General features: G+C 36.1%; 1 protein-coding gene across 1 annotated transcript; it reads right to left on the bottom strand.

The window, feature by feature from the left end:
• Positions 1-823: 823 nt before the first annotated feature.
• On the bottom strand, positions 824-18,898 carry LOC113226894 (oocyte zinc finger protein XlCOF6-like). The gene is made up of 13 exons (XM_026459691.1): positions 18,764-18,898; positions 17,958-18,118; positions 15,320-15,408; positions 14,749-14,821; positions 14,633-14,661; positions 13,540-13,607; positions 12,737-12,920; positions 11,820-11,988; positions 10,641-10,808; positions 7,442-7,572; positions 6,443-6,563; positions 2,329-2,456; positions 824-1,373 (listed from the first exon to the last, which is right to left on the bottom strand). Exons 1-13 carry the CDS (start codon positions 18,833-18,835, stop codon positions 838-840), a joined length of 1,929 nt encoding a protein of 642 aa, XP_026315476.1. The 5' UTR covers positions 18,836-18,898; the 3' UTR covers positions 824-837.
• Between the last annotated feature and the right edge of the window lie 1,035 nt (positions 18,899-19,933).

Below are 19,933 nucleotides of genomic sequence, written 5' to 3'. Positions count from 1 at the left end.
CGTCAGATTCCAGTTTCGTCAGAAATAGTTTTTTTTAATAATTTCAGTTCAGGTTCGTTAGGAATGACGAATAAAACCAAATGTTAATTACTTTTTCTAATATCGGGTTCTAATTGTAGTGGCGCCATAAAAGAATTAGATTAAAACGCTCAACATAGCCCCGCACTAGGGAAACCCTGTATCGCGGGTGCCATGGGCACACACATAGACAACCTTACACCCAAACTCGCAAAAGAAATGAATGTAGACCAAACAAATATTTCTCCCGGCTCGGGAATCGAACTTGGGACTTCTGCGTGGCAGTCCGGCGTGGTAACAGTTCGGCCACAGAGGCAGTTTAAAAAAGAATGTATTTTAATAAGCTACAAGCAATAGCTTGTTTTAACTAATGCGGATATTGTAGAAAAAAGTAATTAATATTTTATGGTTTTAACCATTCCATGTTACTACTTCTTGTATCTATATCGACCGTGGAAAGCGATCTTGTATATCTTTTTTATACCTATATTTGGAATCAGAAAAAAGTTGCGCATTTGTTGGTCTAGATGTCGTAATTCTGCGACGATATTTTTTTGTGATACGACTTCGGTTTTTGACACGGTTATTTGACGGAGCACACAATGGAATTTTTTTCTGATTCCAAATATATGAAAAACCGCCCTTTCCAAACCATCATTTTCTTCATTTTTCGAGATACGACAAGAATGCTTTCTGGCGTCGATATGTAGTATTTCTTTACTAATTTGGAGCATCCTATTGCGACCACTGATTACCAAAAAGCGATGATTAAAAATAAAACAACTATGTAATTTTTTATTGACAACATTTTACTCAAGTCTAAAAGTTGGCAGTCATTTTACTAGTAATCTTGCTTATTGTCACTTGTCCAGCGGAACTGTGTATCTGCACCAAGCTTTGATCCAGTTGATACAGTTTCACAGTAGTGCCTTCTAGCATTCTAACTTCACCTTCATTTACTGCAACTAAATTAACATCATTGGAGTAATTTCCACCTCCTGTCGTCAAGCACAATGCTGCGTTCTGAAAACTATTTTGTGTATCATCGACGACTATAAGTTCACTTTGGGCATCCTCATCCGGTAGAATGTATTCTTGTGTTATTTCTAGAGGCCCATCGTCTACATCTATTTTCGATTGGTCTTCTGTGTCAATAGAATTATTTATTATGATCTGACTCTTGATTTCTTTATCGAGATCAAAGCGCTTATCGGAGGCGCGGTCGGATGTATGACGAATTATAACTGCTTCTCTGTTCCGTTGCTTTTTGGTGTCATGTGATTTCAAGTGTTTGACCATATGAGATTTGGTCGCGAATTTCTGTGAGCACATCGCACATTCGAACGGTTTTTCACCTGTTGATAAATAATGATTAAATTTTCTAGTTAAATAGTCTCTTGATGGGTAATTTTTAGGTTAGTTTTCTGTACCTAATTTTGATGGTAATTTTTATTATTATTATTTTAGCATTCGAGTATAGTATCGTGAAGTAATTAATAATATTTCTGGTAATTACACTCGAATATTAAATAATATTTCATGATAATATTCTAGGATATTTAAATAACAACAATTGCCACCGAAATTAGGTAGAGCGGAAATAATTACCTATGGTCCAACCAGGTGCACCAGAGAGGTGGTCCACGGGCAAGAGCCAACGTTACCCTGATACAGCTTTAGATTGACCCAAAATTGGTTAGTAGGAAATTTCCCTGAGTGGGATTCAATTTGATATCAATACCATATGACACCATAGTATAATACGACAACCTAATGTAACTCCATACAAAAGTGTAGCGCAACTTAGCCGCGCGCCGTATGTGTACGGATGCATAGATTCGCATAATCTCGCGGAGCACTCGAGTTGCAAAGCAGAAATGAATCGCGATCGGTTGGTGTTTAAAATATTTTTCTGTGCCAAATTTTTAATTTTTTGGTTTATTAAGTATCGTTATGTAGAAATATATACAAATTAGCATTTATTTTCTATTTCATGACCATACTCTCCGCAATGTGCAAAAATGAAAGTCAGTAGCCATTTTATGAAAAAAAAAAAGTTTAATCCGTCTCCTGTAAAATTTGATTTAGTGCAGATTTGCGCTTTTTTACCAATATTACATACCTACGCGGATTTGCTCTATCCGCGACGAATTACTCGTATAACATCTTTCAACATTGATTTAATTACATCTGTACACAGCCTTATTGAAAAAATCGAAATTAAACAAAATGCTTCATTTACATTTTCCGAGTTACTCCGATTCCTTATTATTCTAAGTTAATTCGACAGAATGAGGTTCGACAAGGTACCTGTATGTATCCTGCAGTGTTCGCGTAAGCGCGCGGCAGTGATAAATTTGCGATAGCACACGCTGCACTCGAACGGGCGCTCGCCCGTGTGTTGCCTCATGTGAGCGCTCATGTCCATGCGAGCGAATCTGTATAAAACCATTCGGTATAAAATTACTATTATGGCTAATTTTTGGTCGTCTGCCAATTAAGTGTTAACAATAAGAAGTGTCACTTTATTATGAGAGCGTATTAACTAGCTAACTGGTAATGCGCTGCCAGCTGAGAGATTCTAAATATTTAAAGCATTCCGTTGCTTCTAATGTAAATGTAAATTTGCTATTATTCAATAACTCGGAAGCAATCGCCGTTGATTTATTGTTGTTTTTTAAAAAAAAATGGAAAATTATATTTTTATCTGATTCTTAGGTTTTCGCGGTTGTTAAACATTTGTTCGGATCTAAGTCGCGTAAGATAGTAGTCAGCCGTGACCATAGAATCTGTAAAGGATCCGAAACGTTGGTTTGTTTGAAAAACAAATATACAAGATCCGAAAAAATAGTTTCATTTCTATACAGGGTGACAGGTTGAACGAGACAAATATTCAAAAAGGCGAACCAGTAGCTGATATCTATACCGAATATGTAAAAAAACACTACCTTTTTTTTTAATTTCTCTAAGGAAAATAATGCTTCTAACGTTTTGTAATACTCTGTGCAAGATCGAATATGTAGCTAGTGCCCGCTACTCTTACCGGCCTCTGCGCACGTTTGGCTTGACACGCGGGAGTTCAATTTCCTACCGCTCAGCTGTTCTGTTTCATAGAGTAGCGAAAATGAAGAGTGTGTTAGTATTTGTAAAATGGCATGACATTTTTTTTCTTATGTTTAGGGGCGATTCTTTTTACATATTCGGATTAGATATCAGCTACTCGTTTGCCTTTTAAATATTTATCTCGTTCAACCTGTCACCCTGTATAAATATATTTACTAATTAGCAATGTTATAATATGTTTATCTTAAATGACCAAGACAACGATTTGAACGACTCCAGGTTCACAAATCCTACTGTTATAGGAAATGAGATGCAGGAGGTAGTTGACCAGTATGTTTATCTTTAGCGTATTCTATCGTTTGGTAAAGGGCATCAGCGACTGGGATGTGCAGCATTCGTTAAGGTGTTTGCGATCCTGAATTCGACTGATACTCCACAAGATCCGCTTATTCAACCAACGTATCCTACCCTGCCCCGACTTACGGTGTCTAAACATGGAGTTTAAACAGAAGACTGTGTATAGAGAGTTGAACCTCTGTTCAAATTGAGCAATGGAGTGTGCTATGGTCTGCATCAAACTTATAAATAGAATTCCGAAATCCGAATCGCAATTTTTTTATGAAAAATAGTGACAGACTAATATATTAAAACGAGGAATAAAAATAAAATAGCTGTTCTTGACAGTCATCTTCATAAACTCTCAAATTCATTTAAGGGGCAATGTATACGCGTCTATAATAAGATTCCGATTTATATTCACTTAGAGCATATAGGACAGGAGGCGCTATTAGCGTTATTTCCCGAACAAAACTTTCTGCCACTTTTTGAGGCTAGTACTACAAGCAAACAGGTGCACTCAAATGCAAAATTGAATTGTGTTTAGTGATGAAAGAGACTCAGTCTATCAAGGTGTTTTATAACGACTCGACTCCATTTTACAGGACTCGATTCTAAAATTAGGACCGGGGGTTCGCGTTTTTATTAATAAGACTCAGTCGTTATACGTTACAAATGTAACTGTTCCAAAGTTGGTGTACCGGTAGCACACAAGCACAGTCCTATGAAACACCAAACTATCCACAAACTCCAAAAGTACACTTTTTTCATATCTCGATATCTACCCATATGTAGTTTCACAAGTCGTTGAAACTTGGAGTTTAAACCTTCGGTTATTCCAAGTGGACACGATACTGACTTACAGCTTGTTTTGGGAGAATATCCCTACAAGTCACTACTACTCCTCAATATTATACACCACATAATTACATAACTACATCTCATTATAGTATTTGTAGATTTTCCTAAATTTAGTAACACATTTTCTGTTACCTTTTTTTTGTTGTTTTGGTTTCTGTCCCACTGAGGACAATTCTGCCAGTTGTAATTTTATAATTGACATAATTCTTGTTCGCTTATTCAAATTTTTGACTTGCTGTCAAATTCATTTTTTTCTCCTAATATTAATGCCAAAATTTATTTTTCAAATATGTATTCATTAATTAAATTTTTATTGAATTGATAATCAATTTTTTTTGTGAAATTACTCCACTAGTTTGTTATAATTATTAATACAAAGATCGTACACTCAGAAAAAATTCCTTCGATCCGACATCTCTCGCCAGGACTGGTAGATATAAAGGTACTAACTGGGTGATAAAACTTTCATAGAATTCTCATAGATGGCGCTACGACTAAAAATTCGTTGAAAAACCAAATACAGACACGACGCACATAGAAAAATTCGTGAGGTCCGTTGGTTCGTTCCGTGGCTTAGTTGGTATAGCGTCTGGCACGGTATGCAAGAAGACGTCGGTTCGAATCCGACCGGATCGAAGGATTTTTTTCTGAGTGTTCGATCTTTGTATTAATAATTATAACAAACTAGTGGAGTAATTTCACAAAAAAAAATTGATTATCAATTCAATAAAAATTTAATTAATGAATACATATTTGAAAAATAAATTTTGGCATTAATATTAGGAGAAAAAAATGAATTTGACAGCAAGTCAAAAATTTGAATTTGTTAATAATTTTAACAAAAATGTATTCGTTAAGAATAATTCAAAAAAGATTATGGATTTATAATCCAATTTTTTTCAAATTTGACTTAAGGTCAAATTTATTCTTGCTCAATATTCTTTTCTAATTCCTACGTAAGATTGTAAACGAACTATAGTCATTTGTCATTTTTTTTGAGTGCGATGGAACTATCAAATTAAGAAACATATCTAAAACGCTTACCGCGAAAAGCCAAGAGGAATGGAAAAAAAACATATGTAATTATGTAAAGATGCATCACCATCATACTTTTCGCTTCGTTCCTTCTTACCCCCTTACTCCCTTCTCTAGTACTCTTACTCTATTCTTTGCTATTACTCTTACTCTTCCCCTTCTCTGCTATTACTTACTCTATCCCTCCTCTACCACTTTTCTTATTTTATTCTCTGTTACCGCTCCTCTTTAACGTAATACTTCCAAAAAATCCTGAACGATTTTATTTTCTCCGGGCCCTCGGGTATTGTGACGGTGTGTCCTCCTTGCATCGTCATCCCACCTTTTTATCGCTTTTCTCCGGTTCCTGGCCACTCGTATTTAAATTTAAATTTTGAATTGTTCCATTCCTTTGCCTCACATTCTGATTTTGTTTCGTTCCATCGTCACTTCCTGCTCGATCGCGAAAGCGGACAGAGCTGTTTAAATTCAATCGCATCTAATTTTCTTTTACTATAATCATTATAATATAATCTAAATCATGTGTCAATTCTAATTGTATAACAGTCTACAGCCTTATCAGGTACCTATGAATACGTATCTGTAATTTAGTATATCTCGGCCCTTTGGGGGTAAGTGTACTTAATATCTTTATATTCATCATTAAGTTAGGAAGTGTTGATATCAATGTACCTGTTTTTCTATATTTAACTTTTTAGAAGCCTTTATACCTTTTTAGAAGAACCCTTTCAGAACTAAGAATGTATGACAACACGATTTGGCAGTTTCTAACGGGCTCATCTTTTCGTTGACGGACTTCGAGAGTAGTCTCGTAGATCACCATAGTGGGAAAAAGGCCAGGAGTAGGGCTAGTATATTGCGAGGCTTGGAGATGACAAATGGAGAAAAATGATAACCAAACTCTGGCCAAGATGCAGAAACATGGGAAGTCCTACTGCGAAATGGGTACACGACATCGAAAAAGACGCTAGTCGTAGATGGGCGCGAGATCGTGGTGAATGGCACTGTGTGCCGCGTCAGGTCATTATCCAGCAGTGAGTGAAGTAGGGTAGTAGATGATGATGATAAATTACCAAGGTTGTTTTAGCCGCACATTGAGTTTTGATGTTTTAACAATTTCACAACTTACTTTTTTCCACATTCACTACAGCTGTAAGGTTTTTCGCCTGTATGCGTTCGTACGTGGTTCTTGAGCGTCGAACCCGATGAGAACTTCCGCCCGCAAGTCTCGCACCTGTAGGGTCGTTCACCTGGGAGCATAATATGTATTTGTATTGATTAGGGCGAGGTAAAAAAGATGAGTTAAAGTTTCAAGTAAGACGATTGTGTACGGTGCTTACCATAGCGCAGACCAATCAAACCAACAGAATTACACATATCGTCGGTGTTTTGTAAAAAGAGAGAGAGCGCCATTTCGAAAAAATTCTCAGTTGACCTTGTTTTACTTTTTCACGACTGTTTTAAAATATTTATGTCCTGTTTTAAAATAAATTTTAAAACTTAAACTTAATAAAACAAAAATTGAGTTTTAAAATAGGACGTAAATATTTTAAAACAGTCGTTAAAACCTAAAACTCTTCCCTGAAATTTTTTGTAATATTACATGTAGTATTTTACTAAATATCTCAGCATATTTTACTAAAAAGCTCGTATTTGATCCAAAATGCTGACTTACTGAATATAAAATTTTATTAAGATATTATAATATCATATTATGTCAGTTGAACGTGGAGATGCGCAGACCGTCCGTTCTAGAGAAATGCGTGAAATGTATAGTGAAACAACAGTTTCATATAAATGTTTTTTCTCCTCCGGAATCTCACGAAAAACCACTTCATAGCTTTTTTCTTCACTTTTGAGATGTAGCTACTGCTACATCTCAAAAGCTAAGATAAACTTTTGACTATACCTTACTAGGTATAGTCAAAAGCTTATCAAGCTAGACACCATAATGATGCACTATTATACTTGATACTAGATACTTTGGACCGTTTTTATCGTAACACAATAACGGTTCAATTTAAATCTGAAATGTCTAGGTTGACTCTTAAACCCGTACTGCAGTTTTCTCATAAAACACTACACGCACTTGCGTACTTATGTATTTATAGCATAAAAATGACATTACCAGTATGCGTTCGCATATGCAGCGTAAGATTCGAGTTCTGTATGAATGTTTTGCCGCAGACGGTGCACACGTACGGTTTCTCACCGGTGTGCGTTCGGTGGTGCGTGCTGCGTGTCGACTCGTGACGGAACCTGACCGGAGGGAGATGGAATAGTTAGTTAACTTCGATAGAGATAACGGTAAATATTTTTAACTTTTACCATATTTAGTCGCTTTGTCTCTTCAGTCCGCTGTTTAAGATACACAAATACAAATGCTATACGACATTCTCATTTAATAATATATACAGAGTGTTATTTTAATAGAGACAGTATGGGGAAATCTGAAACCATAGAAGATACAAGGAAACTGTCTTAGGAACCATTAAATCTTTTTTGGTGAAAATAATTTTGGCATAGGCAATTTTTTGGTCAAGCGTGAGTTGCCCATAAAAATGAATAAAATTGATCAATTTTTTTAGTGCTAATCAGTTTCATTAAAGGAATATTTCATTGTATGGGACGAAAAAAATCGGGACAGCAGAAGTTGGTCAAATTTCATAAACTATTTTTTCATACAAAATGATTAAAATTGAAAATTTTTTTTTAATGCCAATAGACTCAGTTTCTTACAAGGATAACTTCATTGTATTGGAAGAAAAAAATTGGAAGAGCAGGTTAAGTTTAATAAATTTAAAAAAATTATACAAACAATTTGGTTTCACACATTTTAAGTTTCCTTGTATTTTCTATGGTGTCGGATTTCCCCAAACTGCCCGATTTAAAAATAAAACACTCTGTATATTATTGACGTATTACATCTATTTATAGGTTAAATCCGATTGTTGGCGGACGGAATGCTGAAGCACAGGGTGAAACTTTGTGGGGCTGGAGAGCTAGAAGGTCGGGGTGGAAAGAAACTGAGAGTGTTTGGACGTGGTAGAGTGAGCAATGTAAGTGTAGTGTGAAGGTGAAGATAGGAGAAGATGGAGACACGGAGTTGGAGGCTTATGCCCTCGACTTTTGCTGACTGAGGACAGAGGTGCAGAACCGGAGAGCAGCGAGGATGTAAGCTGGATAGTGGCCGTCGTGCGGAACCAGAGGGCAGCGAGGAATGACGACAAGTCGGTGGTACCACCGCAGCTGTGGATTATATCACTTTGTACTCGGAGGTAGAGTTCTACATCATCTTGAGCGTCGGCTTCAGTTACTCCTGCCGCTCCAAACTCGCTTGGTGAAGGCACACAGTCCAGGTAGGAGGAGAGTAAACGTGAAAACCAGGTTTAGCGTGAGGCAACCGAGGAACTGGTTATCAGGTAAGCGCGGTAGAAGTAAGGCCAGGTGTGGGGCTTCGAAAAGGTGAGACTTCGTATATTTACTAGATCTAGTGAAGACCAGATGCCTCCAAGGTCGGTACAAGAATGACGAGCGTTTGGTAGAGCGAGAGAGAGCATCGACATTCGAATAGCCAATTTTGAAATAAGAGCAGCCAGAAGCGGAAACGCTTCTACTGCTAATATTGCATATCAAAGGAAGAGTAATTTATAGGATAATCTACGGAAGAATAGGTTATAGAGGAGTAACAGATCTGTTAATCAATGCCAACAAATAAATATATTAAATACGAAACAAATATGTTTATAAAGTGAAATTAATGAAATAGTATGTAATTAGCACTGGAAAAACGAATAGCAAAATTCGGAGATACTATCAGCACGATAGAATATACCAAGATCTGGAGATCAAACTTGAAAAATGAGTAAACTTTCAAAGTGCCAGGAATAGCTTATAAAAGCGAATTTAAGTAATTTAGACACTAATATTATAGTAAATATTGGTTGGAACTCTTTCAGGAGTCAGAAAAAGTAAGGGCGTTTCCTAGAAAACGTATAATGAGAGAGATGAAGATGATAGGGGTCCATAGTTTTACACTAAAACTTCCATGGACGAACTGTTTCACAGGGAACTCTACTACTACTACGTGGGGCGCACTATAAGTTTCCGGAATAAATAAGAAAAAAATACTATAAATGGTCAGAAATGAATTTATTGTTTCCCAAAATATTCTCCATTAGCGTTAATGCACTTTTTCATACGACTGAACCAATTTTGAAAACATTTATGCCACTTCTCCGTGACAATCTCTGAAACATATTTTTCATTCTCTTCGACAGCCGTTTCAGATGATGAAAATCGTTGACCGCGTAACTGGTTCCTAATTTTCACGGTACAACGATTGCCCAAAGCAACAGTAGCCACGTATCCAGTTTTATTAAAAAGAAGAAGCAATCATCCGCTTAGAGGCACTTTGCACGCGCCTCACTTTGGTTGGTTTCGGCTCATCTCGAAAGACCCATACGCTCGATTGCTGCTTTGTTTTGGGATCGTAACTCCAAATCCATGTTTCGTCACCTGTTACTATGTCCCACACCAAATTTAATACCCCTTCGTTGATCTAGTAAGCATGGCATGGCACCAAGTGACGCGATCCGGTTTTTGAGTCTCAGTCAAATTGTCTGGGATCCACCGAGAGCACAGCTTTTTCACACCCAAATGTTTGTGTAGTATTCATTGTATTTGACTCATGCCTATGCCTAAAGATGTACGAATCTCATGGTATCTCACATGCCTGTCTGTTTTGATCATACGGCGCACAGCATCGATGTTTCTGTCGTTCACAGCAGCGGACGGGTGACCATCACGAAATACGTCACTGAGATTCACATGACCGCGTTTGAATTCAGCAAACCAGCTATAAATAGTCGTCTTGCGTGGTGCTTCATCGCCAAAAGCAGTTTGAAGCCGATCGAAGCTCCGCTGAGCTGTTAAATTACACTTAAAGTCGTAGGAAATCATACTACGAAAATTTTCACGAGTTAAATCCATGGTGATGTAAACAACCAACTTCCTAAATGACGCCACAAAAACAAGTGACAGTCAGATGAAACAAACTGTATTCTACAGCCAAAGAGTTCCATTTTCAAATGTTGTAATTACTTTTTCAATATTGTTTATGTAAGTGGCCAGTTCCGGAAACTTATAGTGCGCTCTATGTAAAACACAAGGGGAGCAGGTTTAAGTAAGTAGGTCCATATCCCAGTGAAGTTGGACATACCATCTAGTCCAGATCTATAGTAGCCATGAGGATTTCCTTTTTCCCCACGCAAAAAAATAAGGCAAAGGTTCATAAAGTAAATTTTCAGCCGGATTGAACGAGTTACCTCTTATCACAGTACTGGCAGGCGAAAGGTTTGCTATCTGTGTGAACAAGGCGGTGGCTAGCGAGCAGGCGCGCAGTGGGGAACGCCTTACCACATATGTCGCATACACAGGGTCGTACGCCGCTATGCCGCGATATGTGCGCTGCTAGTTGGCACGCCTCGCCATACCTGTGATACCACCACAGTGCAGCTTAATGAAGAGTTGTTAATTATTCTTAGATTCGACGGTCATAACCAAACATCGGGAAAATAGAATATATTTAATAATAATAATAACGCACACATAGTCATAGGGTCAAACTGCCACAGTCGCTGAACGGTTACCATGCTGGACTGCCACGCAGAGATCCCGGGTTTGATTCCCGGGTCGGGAGAAATATTTACAAGGCTTATACTTATTTCTCTCGTGAGTTTGTGTGTGCTATGAGTATGTGCGTTATTATTATAATAAATATGTTTTTACTTCCCTATTTTCTTTTATTATCTTCGCTATTCGCTATTGTGATGATCATATTCTCGTTTGACATTTAAAATTATAATTTTGTGACATTTATAATATGAAATAAATTAATGTACTCTGTTCTTGCACTAGTGATAGTGCGGGGCTATGAGTGTGTGCGTTACTATTATTATTATTATTAGCCCCACACTAGGGTAACCACAAGAGAAATAAATGTAGGTCATAAAAATATTTCTCCTGGCCCAGGAATCGAACCCGGGACCTCTGCGTGCTAGTTAAGAATGGTAACCGTTCGGCCTCGGAGGCAATTTCGCACCCGGGGTTTCTGCGAATTACTTATACTTATAGGAAATAATACACATATAATGAATAATACCTGCCTCTGATATTTCGGAATTATTGTATTGCATTTTCTATATTTGTGATTAAAAATATAACTACCGAGTTTTTAGGTTAATCGCGATTGCTACACATTGCAAATTAAGCTATATTTTTGTGAAGCCGGACTGTTACGCTTAACTTACATCGCCGCGGAACGGAATGGAAGTGACTTTTTATTACCATAGCATAACGAGCTTTATGTCAACTAGATACGCGCCAAAAACAGGTCGTGCGTCTCGGAGAATTCTTGCGCATTCGCAGCCGGATCGTAATGCTATGGTTACAAACATTCTCTTTCAGTCCTTTTCGCAGTAATGTAATTTGAGCTTTAAACTTAACTCTTATCACATAAATGGCAGGCGTGTCGCTTTTCAACTCGTTGTCCGGTGTGTGTACGAGTATGTCGGCGCAGTGCATACAGTTCCGTGAACGATTTGCCGCACGCTTCGCACGCCCAGCGCTTCATTGACATGTGTCTCGCTACGTGCCGGCGCAAAAGCGCACGCCCTACAATCAAACGTTATTATAGGAATTGTCACATCCCTGTAATATAAATCACTGTGATTCAATTCAACAAAGTCAATTTCAAATTCCGTATTACACGTGATATTAAAGCCATGTGGTTGGTCAGTTCCAATTTTATACTGCACTATAAATAACAACTATCTCCGAAAACCCATCTAGTGTATGTGAAATGCACAATAGGCGCTGTTCAGTGTTAATAAAAATGTTGCCTAAAATTATTCAAATCTGCAAGAATTAATGTTTGTTCTTAACTCGCGCCAATCCGTTGAAAAGCATTATATGAACTGTTTATGTATTAGCGTACAGGTTTTTTTTTTCACTTAATGTCAATAAAATCATCGTTAGAAGTAAGATCAGAATAGAATCTTTGCAATTAAAATCCAAGGTTGTATGATTATAACAAAATAACTATAAAAGGTCTGGTGAGGTCTGGAAAGGTGAGGTCTTTCCTCAAAGCTCTGTGAAATTACATCTATTTGCCGTTATTGAAATCGGTTAACGGAAAGTGGGTGCAATCCAATAAATCGGATTCGTCCCCTAAGTTGACACCCTTAGAGGTGGAATATTTTCTACAAAATTAAATTATTGTAATTGTTTTAGTAGATTGAAACAAAACAAAATAAACGCACAGCCAATCATGATACCATGGACCTTTCTTATTCTAAACAGAATAGAGTTGGATTTTATATCTTTAATTTTAGCTGGGTTTGCGCTTGACTTTGCTCTGTACCTTTAAACTCCTTTTCACATTCAATACAAGCCCACACGGGACCTCTGCTATGCAACGGTAGGTGTAGTTTGAGATCATGGTCTGATGAGAAGGTCTCCTTACAATAATTGCAGGCGTGAGGAAGCTTCGCGTTGCTATGATTACGCCGATTGTGATTGCTTAGAGCCTTTATGTTGGGGAATCGCTGCAAAATAATTTGTTCCTGAGTTTAAGAGTCTATACTACCTCAGCCCGAATTAAAATTTTTCCCGTATTACTACGGTTCCTTTTGCTTGGGTCGAGCTGTACGGACAATGGCTTTATTTCAGAATTATTTTTTTACAAACGAAATGAAATTTGAAAAATGTATATCATATAGGTAGTATACCAGCAGTTCTATTTAGTTCAGTTGATATTAAAAAAAATATTGATATATGTAAAGTACCTATAGAATACAGCGGTTTTCTTGTAAAATTTTGAGGTAAGTTTGTGTTTTTATTTCTATCGTGAAAATTTTTAGGAAACGTGTTTTCACACCATATAGCAATCAGTGTATATCCTCAATTTTAGTAAAAATTTTTTGCAAAATTATTAATTCAACACTTTCACTGTTATGAGGAATCTACCAACGCCATTTGAAGTAGTATAGACTCTTAAAATATAAGCAATATAGTTTGGTACAATTATTAATAAGAAGAACACGAAGAAAAATTCGTTCCAACCAGCGACCACGCCATGCCGTGGCTGACACTTATGTCATGATTCAGTGTCACATTTTGAATTTGAAGAATTATTTGAATCGTGAGAAAAAAATTAATACTTACTTTAGAACATAAGGTACAAACAGTTGACTTCTTTTTCTTTTTAATTTCCTTTAATAATGATTTGGAGTCTGCAAAAACATAACAATTGAATGAAATTTTAATTGTGTTTTGAATTACGTATTGTCAACAACATCCTCAGCATTATATTCTATTAAGGGGGACAAGCAATAACTTGTAAAATAAAAGATGTGCCACATGAAAAATTGCGACATTGACCTAACAGAAAAGGAAAAAGCAGGCAGCCGATCGCCTCAAATGGAGATCTTTTGTAACAAACAAAACATCGCAATTTAATGGAGTTAGATATTACAGATGACGAGCTCAAAGCCCGACCGAATAGTCGTAGTAGCAATCAGCCACTACGACTATTACAAGATGTAACTAGTTTATTTGTGACATCGAGTGTATAACCAGAAATAGAGACGAAATAAGGGCCATCCATTCTTGGCAACTCATCAGAAAAATGGGACTAATATCACTTTTAAATATCACTCATGTTTGCACTGAAATCTCAAATTAGAAAGCTGAAATAGTACAGCGCCTCCTAGTACAACTGACCAGTGTGTGTGTCTCCGTATATTCAAAAAATATTCTGTATTTATTGTAATAAATAGAGTAAGTATCTCTAACTATGGGTGGCTGTTCCATTAGGTGATGTGGGACATCTAATAAAAAAACAGCAAAACATCTAATTACAAAACAAACGGAATCACATTTCATCGGTTATTAAATATGTAATTTTTCAATTTACGTTCATTATAGCAAAACTCAAGTAAAACTGGTCGATTTGAAGTAAAACAATTGACGACACCCGTCAATTGTTTCGAATTCGGGCTGGTCAATCGGAGCGCAGTAATTATTTGGCAGAATAGTTTTCAATGAAATTAAAAGACATTTCGTCTCTATTTCTGGTAATATACTCGATCATTTGTGGTTGGTACTAAATAAGTGAGTAGTAGTCTAAATACAAAATAATAACTACTTTTAAAATGTAATTTGTAGTTGAATTACATTTTGCATAACTTTGGTGACTACTGCATTTAGGACTTAGAGGGGCAATATGACTATATTGATAGTTAATTACCAGCCTTACTTGTAGTACTAAATTGCACCAACTGCTTTCTGAAACGAAATAGGACCTGTCAATTTTTGTTTATAATTTGCGACAGTTTATCGCAAGTATTACATAAGTTGGGGGAAAAGGCTTACTCTTTGCTCCTTTCGGCGCCTTGCAATATGCATAAAGTTTCATCATCACTTAAATCTTCTAAATACTGCACATCTGTAAGTTAAAAGTATTAAAAATTACATAACTGGAAATAAAAAGGTGTTGCCACCTTTATTTGAAAAAATAAATAAATAAAAGGAATCAGCCTGTTTGAAAAACATTTCATAAGTCAGATGTAGGTACTTGGTGTAACGGGCTGGTGTAAGGCAGATGTTACAATTATGAATACAAAAATCGAACACCAAGAAAAATTTGTTCAACCTGGCAGGACTCGAACCTGTGACCACGACAAACCAGGGCGATGCTAGTTGAGTTATTCTACAAAAATATATTTATGAAAATTGCAATGGTAAAATCATGATATTCAATAAAATCAATATTATGTTGAGGAACCATATACCAGCCTAATGTTGTTATGAGATTGTATGAACTAACGGAAAGCTCAGTGTCTTATTAACAAAACAATTAAGTAATCTACCATACATTTGTGGAAAAAGTAGTTGTTTTTGGTTCAGACCACTATTCTTATAAGCCAGCAGTATTATTATGTACCTTCAGTCATATCTTCATTTTCCTCCTTAAAATCTTTCAAGTTAGATCCATCAATGTCATTTTGTTCTTTGTTTACTTTGGTTCTTATACTGAAATAATACATTGTGTTTTAACACTTTCTATTCTACTATAGAAACAATCACTTTCCAAGCAACAGTATTAAAAGTTATATAAAAATCTTTTTAACATTGTGCTATGTTCATTTAATAATAGTAATAAATTATTGAGCAAGGCCTAATTACTCAATAGCTAATTAAAATTAAACAAGGTGCAAAAAGATTAGGCTGTAGAGATTAATTCTAAACTAAATGACCACTGACTTCCCGTACTAGAAAAAATGTGTATTATGGGTACTTTACTAAGTGCTACATTGAGTATATTTTGCTACAACAATTACATGTCTGCCCAATTATGTATTTGTTTTTAGAATTAGTGTATTTATTAAGGTGACAGATGTCACAACGAAAATCAAAATACTGAAGTGGCGCTGGTGTGGACACACAGTAAGATCACCAAACGAAAAGTGGTCAAAAGATGTGACACATTGGTATTCAAGAGATGGAAAGAGGTATAGAGGAAGGCCAGCAAGAAAGTGGGAAGACGATCTGCCCCGAGAATTCGCCGGTCGGTACAAGAACGTTGCTTTTAACTGCCTGCGTGGCCCATCGGTCACCATGCCGGACTGCCATGCAGGGGTCCTAGGTTCGATTCCCGGGCCTCGTGAGTTTGGGTGTAATTTGTGCTTGTCTATGTGTGTGTCCATGGCACCCACGACACAGGGTTTCCCTAGAGCGGGGTTATGTTGAATGTGTGCGTTAGTATTATTGTTATGGAGAAATATGGAGGAAACCTACGTCACGGACAACTTGATTAGAACCAGAACCAGTACTGATTTAAAAAAAATCTAGTTTTAAGAGGCCTGAAACGTTAGGGAGTTTATGTCGGCCTCGTAATGTATGTGTACATATAAATAAATCTCCTATTTTATCTGTCACTACTTCCATGTGAGGAATTGCTCCTCATCAGAAAGCAAAACCTCACATGGGGGTGCTGATGTTAGAATTAAGAGTTATTACTGTTAGAAGTAAGCGTTAGCTTAAACTTAGAATTAATTAAGAAGTAATCAGTGAATTAAGGCTATTTTTATTATTTAGTTTAATTTATTTTTTAGTATTTATTATTTAATTGAAGATCTCTGTGATTGTGTGACTTCCACACTGTTTTTCATGGTGTAGCCATCTCTAAGGTCCCGGGTTCGATTTACGGCTAGGACAATGTAGAAGACAAAATTTTCTATATTGTCTCAGGTCCTGGGTATTTGTGGTACTGTCATTGTTTCCTATTTCCATAACACAAGTGCTTCAAATCGAGTTCTTAGGTTTTGGGTCATTCCAGCAAAAATGATACCATGGTTCAAAACAATAAATTACACATTTTTTACAGGTTTTAATTGTATGACTAGAATACGCCCAATAAATCAAATCGTTAGAAATAAATGAGATTTTTCGGATATTGTACAATTATTATATTTTTATCTTCATTAACGCAGCCATAGTGTTGTAGTCTATAGTGAAGCATTTTTCCTATAATGTTAACAACAATTTTCGCGCTTATTTGTGAGTCTTTCTAAAAAAGTTATTGCCGTCGAAGAAAATAAAATTTATGAATTTTAAAACAGTGATAAATGATTGCATGGAAGTATATATGGTGAGGAGTTACTAAAGTTTCCATAAATACTAATTTCAAGTCCCACCCGTCACAATGAAACATATATATTTTTATTTTAACCAATAAATATGCAATCTATTGGCATTTGCTTTTGTAAAAGTACAATTATGCTAAGGGTCATTATTTTGGCTTGGTTGGTCATTGTGCACATAAATAGGAATGTAAATATTAAGATTTGAAAGTGTGTTCCACTCGTCACTGCACTGGGTGGGACACACTCCTGAACGTATTTAATTTTAATAAATGTTTGTATTTTCATGGATTCGAATATTTATGATGTTTACTAGGTGTAACAGTTGCTTTAATTTTGGAGTTTAACATTGATGTGTTAAATTGTGATGATTGGGACAACATTTTGTGCCAGGTGGGGTAAGTTACATTTGAATGCATAGAATTAAAAAAAAAAACACTTTATATATATAGATCCATCATTTGCAAGCAAATTTTTTATAATTCTTCTCATAATTAAGACATTATAACACATAAAAAAAGACAATTAAAAAGTGACAACATTTTTCCTGATGATTTTTAGTATCAGGAAATTCATGAAAAGTTTGTCTCCACTAGTTTTAACTATATATTCAAGTAAAACTTCTAAAATTCGATATATTTTGACATGATACATAATCTTCAAGGATGTGGCATGATTTTTCAAATTTATTAACGCATTTTACATGTGTCACTTTGATTTCATAGTATAAGATAGTGCTTCTTTGAAAGAGCCCGAATTGTTGGTTTGTTTGAAAACACAAATATACGCAATTTCAATCTGGAAAAATAGTTTCATTTCTTACAAGTGCTTCAGTTACTTACTTTGGGATCAGAGCAATGCATGAGAAGTTGTCTAATATTTATTTATTGGAACCTTTAAAATTTGTCCAGCATAGAATATATTTAAAAAAGTACATACACTTCATCACAACATTCTTCTTTGGCAACAAATTCTCCCTTCAGCAAGGACCTGAGCATTTGGTCCGCTTTGACACACTTGGTTTTGAATTCATGGCTATTTATTAGTTGCATTTTGCATACATTGCAGATATTTGTTGGTAGGCCATCATTTGGAAGCACCTGAAAATTATAATGTTCAGTTATTTGTAAAATATTAACGACCTTGCAGGAATATATTACACAACAACTTTTGTTCTATGATTTATTACAAAACATAATGATTTTACCAAAAAAACTTTAAATTTTTTGTTGTTCTATTTGACAACAACTCACTTTTTAGATATGTGCTTTGTAAGTTCAAATGTGAAAGAGTCCTGCATCGCGTTTTGCATCGGACGGGTGAATATCAGTTAGCGCTTTCTATGGTTACCACACAGAGTTTTCATAGTTTAGAGTGTCCATTTAAATATTTTTGTTTTTGTACAAAAGTTGTTGTTTATGATGTTAATATCACCATCATCTCTTGTCACCAAAATTTTAAGTTTATGATGTTAGTAATATAGTTCTCAGCTAAGGTTGGAAGTACCAAAGCTTGCTTATATTATTTTTACGAAATTACCGTACATAGTAATTTTTACTTGAGATTGGCAGAATCATCGACTATTTCGACAGGGCCATAACATTTAAAAGAAGAAGAATATCGCCCTGCGAGGTTGTTAGTTAAAAATAACCCGGTATTTTTTGGTCGACTTTCCTCAAATCTTTTTTCTATTTGGTGATTTACGTACGTGTATGTACCTGGTAGGTATCATTAAAATAACTTACGTGAATTGCTGTGAAAGACGAAAATAACTCTGGAAGTTTATCACTATCTTCGGAATGCACTACCGAGTACATTTCTATATTATTCACAGATAAACATATTCGACACAGATTTTGGACATTGAATTCATCGGAACTAAGATATTGGAACAAATTTAAAGAAATTTCTATTTCAGTACACTCGTCTTTCGCTGTGATTTTGTCGCATTCTTCTGCCTTCAAATCCATTTTAATTTTGTTTTTAAATGATATTTTCACTTTAATGATGTTACGAGTTAACATACATTGTTTATAATTCCCTTTAAAACATTACTTTACGTGAAATAAAAGCCTTTTCCAATTACAAAGTCTATCAACATTATCCTATCAGAGTCGCAGATGTCATATGGTAACTAAAGGCTTTTCCACACAGACGCACAATACAGTTTGGAATACCGGTAGTTAGACTTCAACAAGAATTCCGATGGTTTGTTATGAACTTTCTACACAGTGGCGACATTTCATTCGATATATCGCATCGCGTAATTACGGCTTATCCACGATTATAGGCCCACTTGTTAGTAAATACAGATATTTTTAAATTTATAACTATTGTTAATAAATACAGAGACAAAACATAAAAACACAATAAAACACATTAAAAACACATTATGTCGGTCGAGGTGCCGCCGACTACCCCATCACCTCACCAGAACCAGGATGAAATGACGAAGCATCGGCGCATTGGGCTTTGCCGCAAACGTTTTCCGGATGCTGTTATGACTAGAACTCAGTCTAGAGAGTAGTGTCGCCGTCTTTTTTGGCATCACAGCAAAAAAGTGATCTACTCACGCTTGAGCAAATATCGACGATGCTACAACGCCGCGGTAGTTCCAACAGCATTCTGAAACCATTATTATATTGAACGCACAGGGCACCGAGTGCCTTCTGCGTATAGTTTAACCCACAGACCACCCGTGTAGAAGGACTGACAATACGCCTTGAATAAAGTTATTTTGGCTTCCTCACTACAACGGGCGAATCTACGTGCCAACATATTACATCTGGCAACCAACGCCCTACATTCCCGTTCAATATCAGTTTGGTCTGTAAGATCCGTCAAGTAATGTCCTAGGTATTTAAATCTGCACACCCTCTTTAGTGTCACCTTGTTAAGGTTAATTCTACGTTCGT

The sequence above is a fragment of the Hyposmocoma kahamanoa genome, unplaced genomic scaffold (assembly GCF_003589595.1).
Source record: "Hyposmocoma kahamanoa isolate Upper Pololo Valley unplaced genomic scaffold, ASM358959v1 202, whole genome shotgun sequence".
NCBI classification, from domain to species: domain Eukaryota; kingdom Metazoa; phylum Arthropoda; class Insecta; order Lepidoptera; family Cosmopterigidae; genus Hyposmocoma; species Hyposmocoma kahamanoa.
Note: the sequence above shows the minus strand (reverse complement) of the source record. Positions and strands in the feature narration are given on the sequence as shown.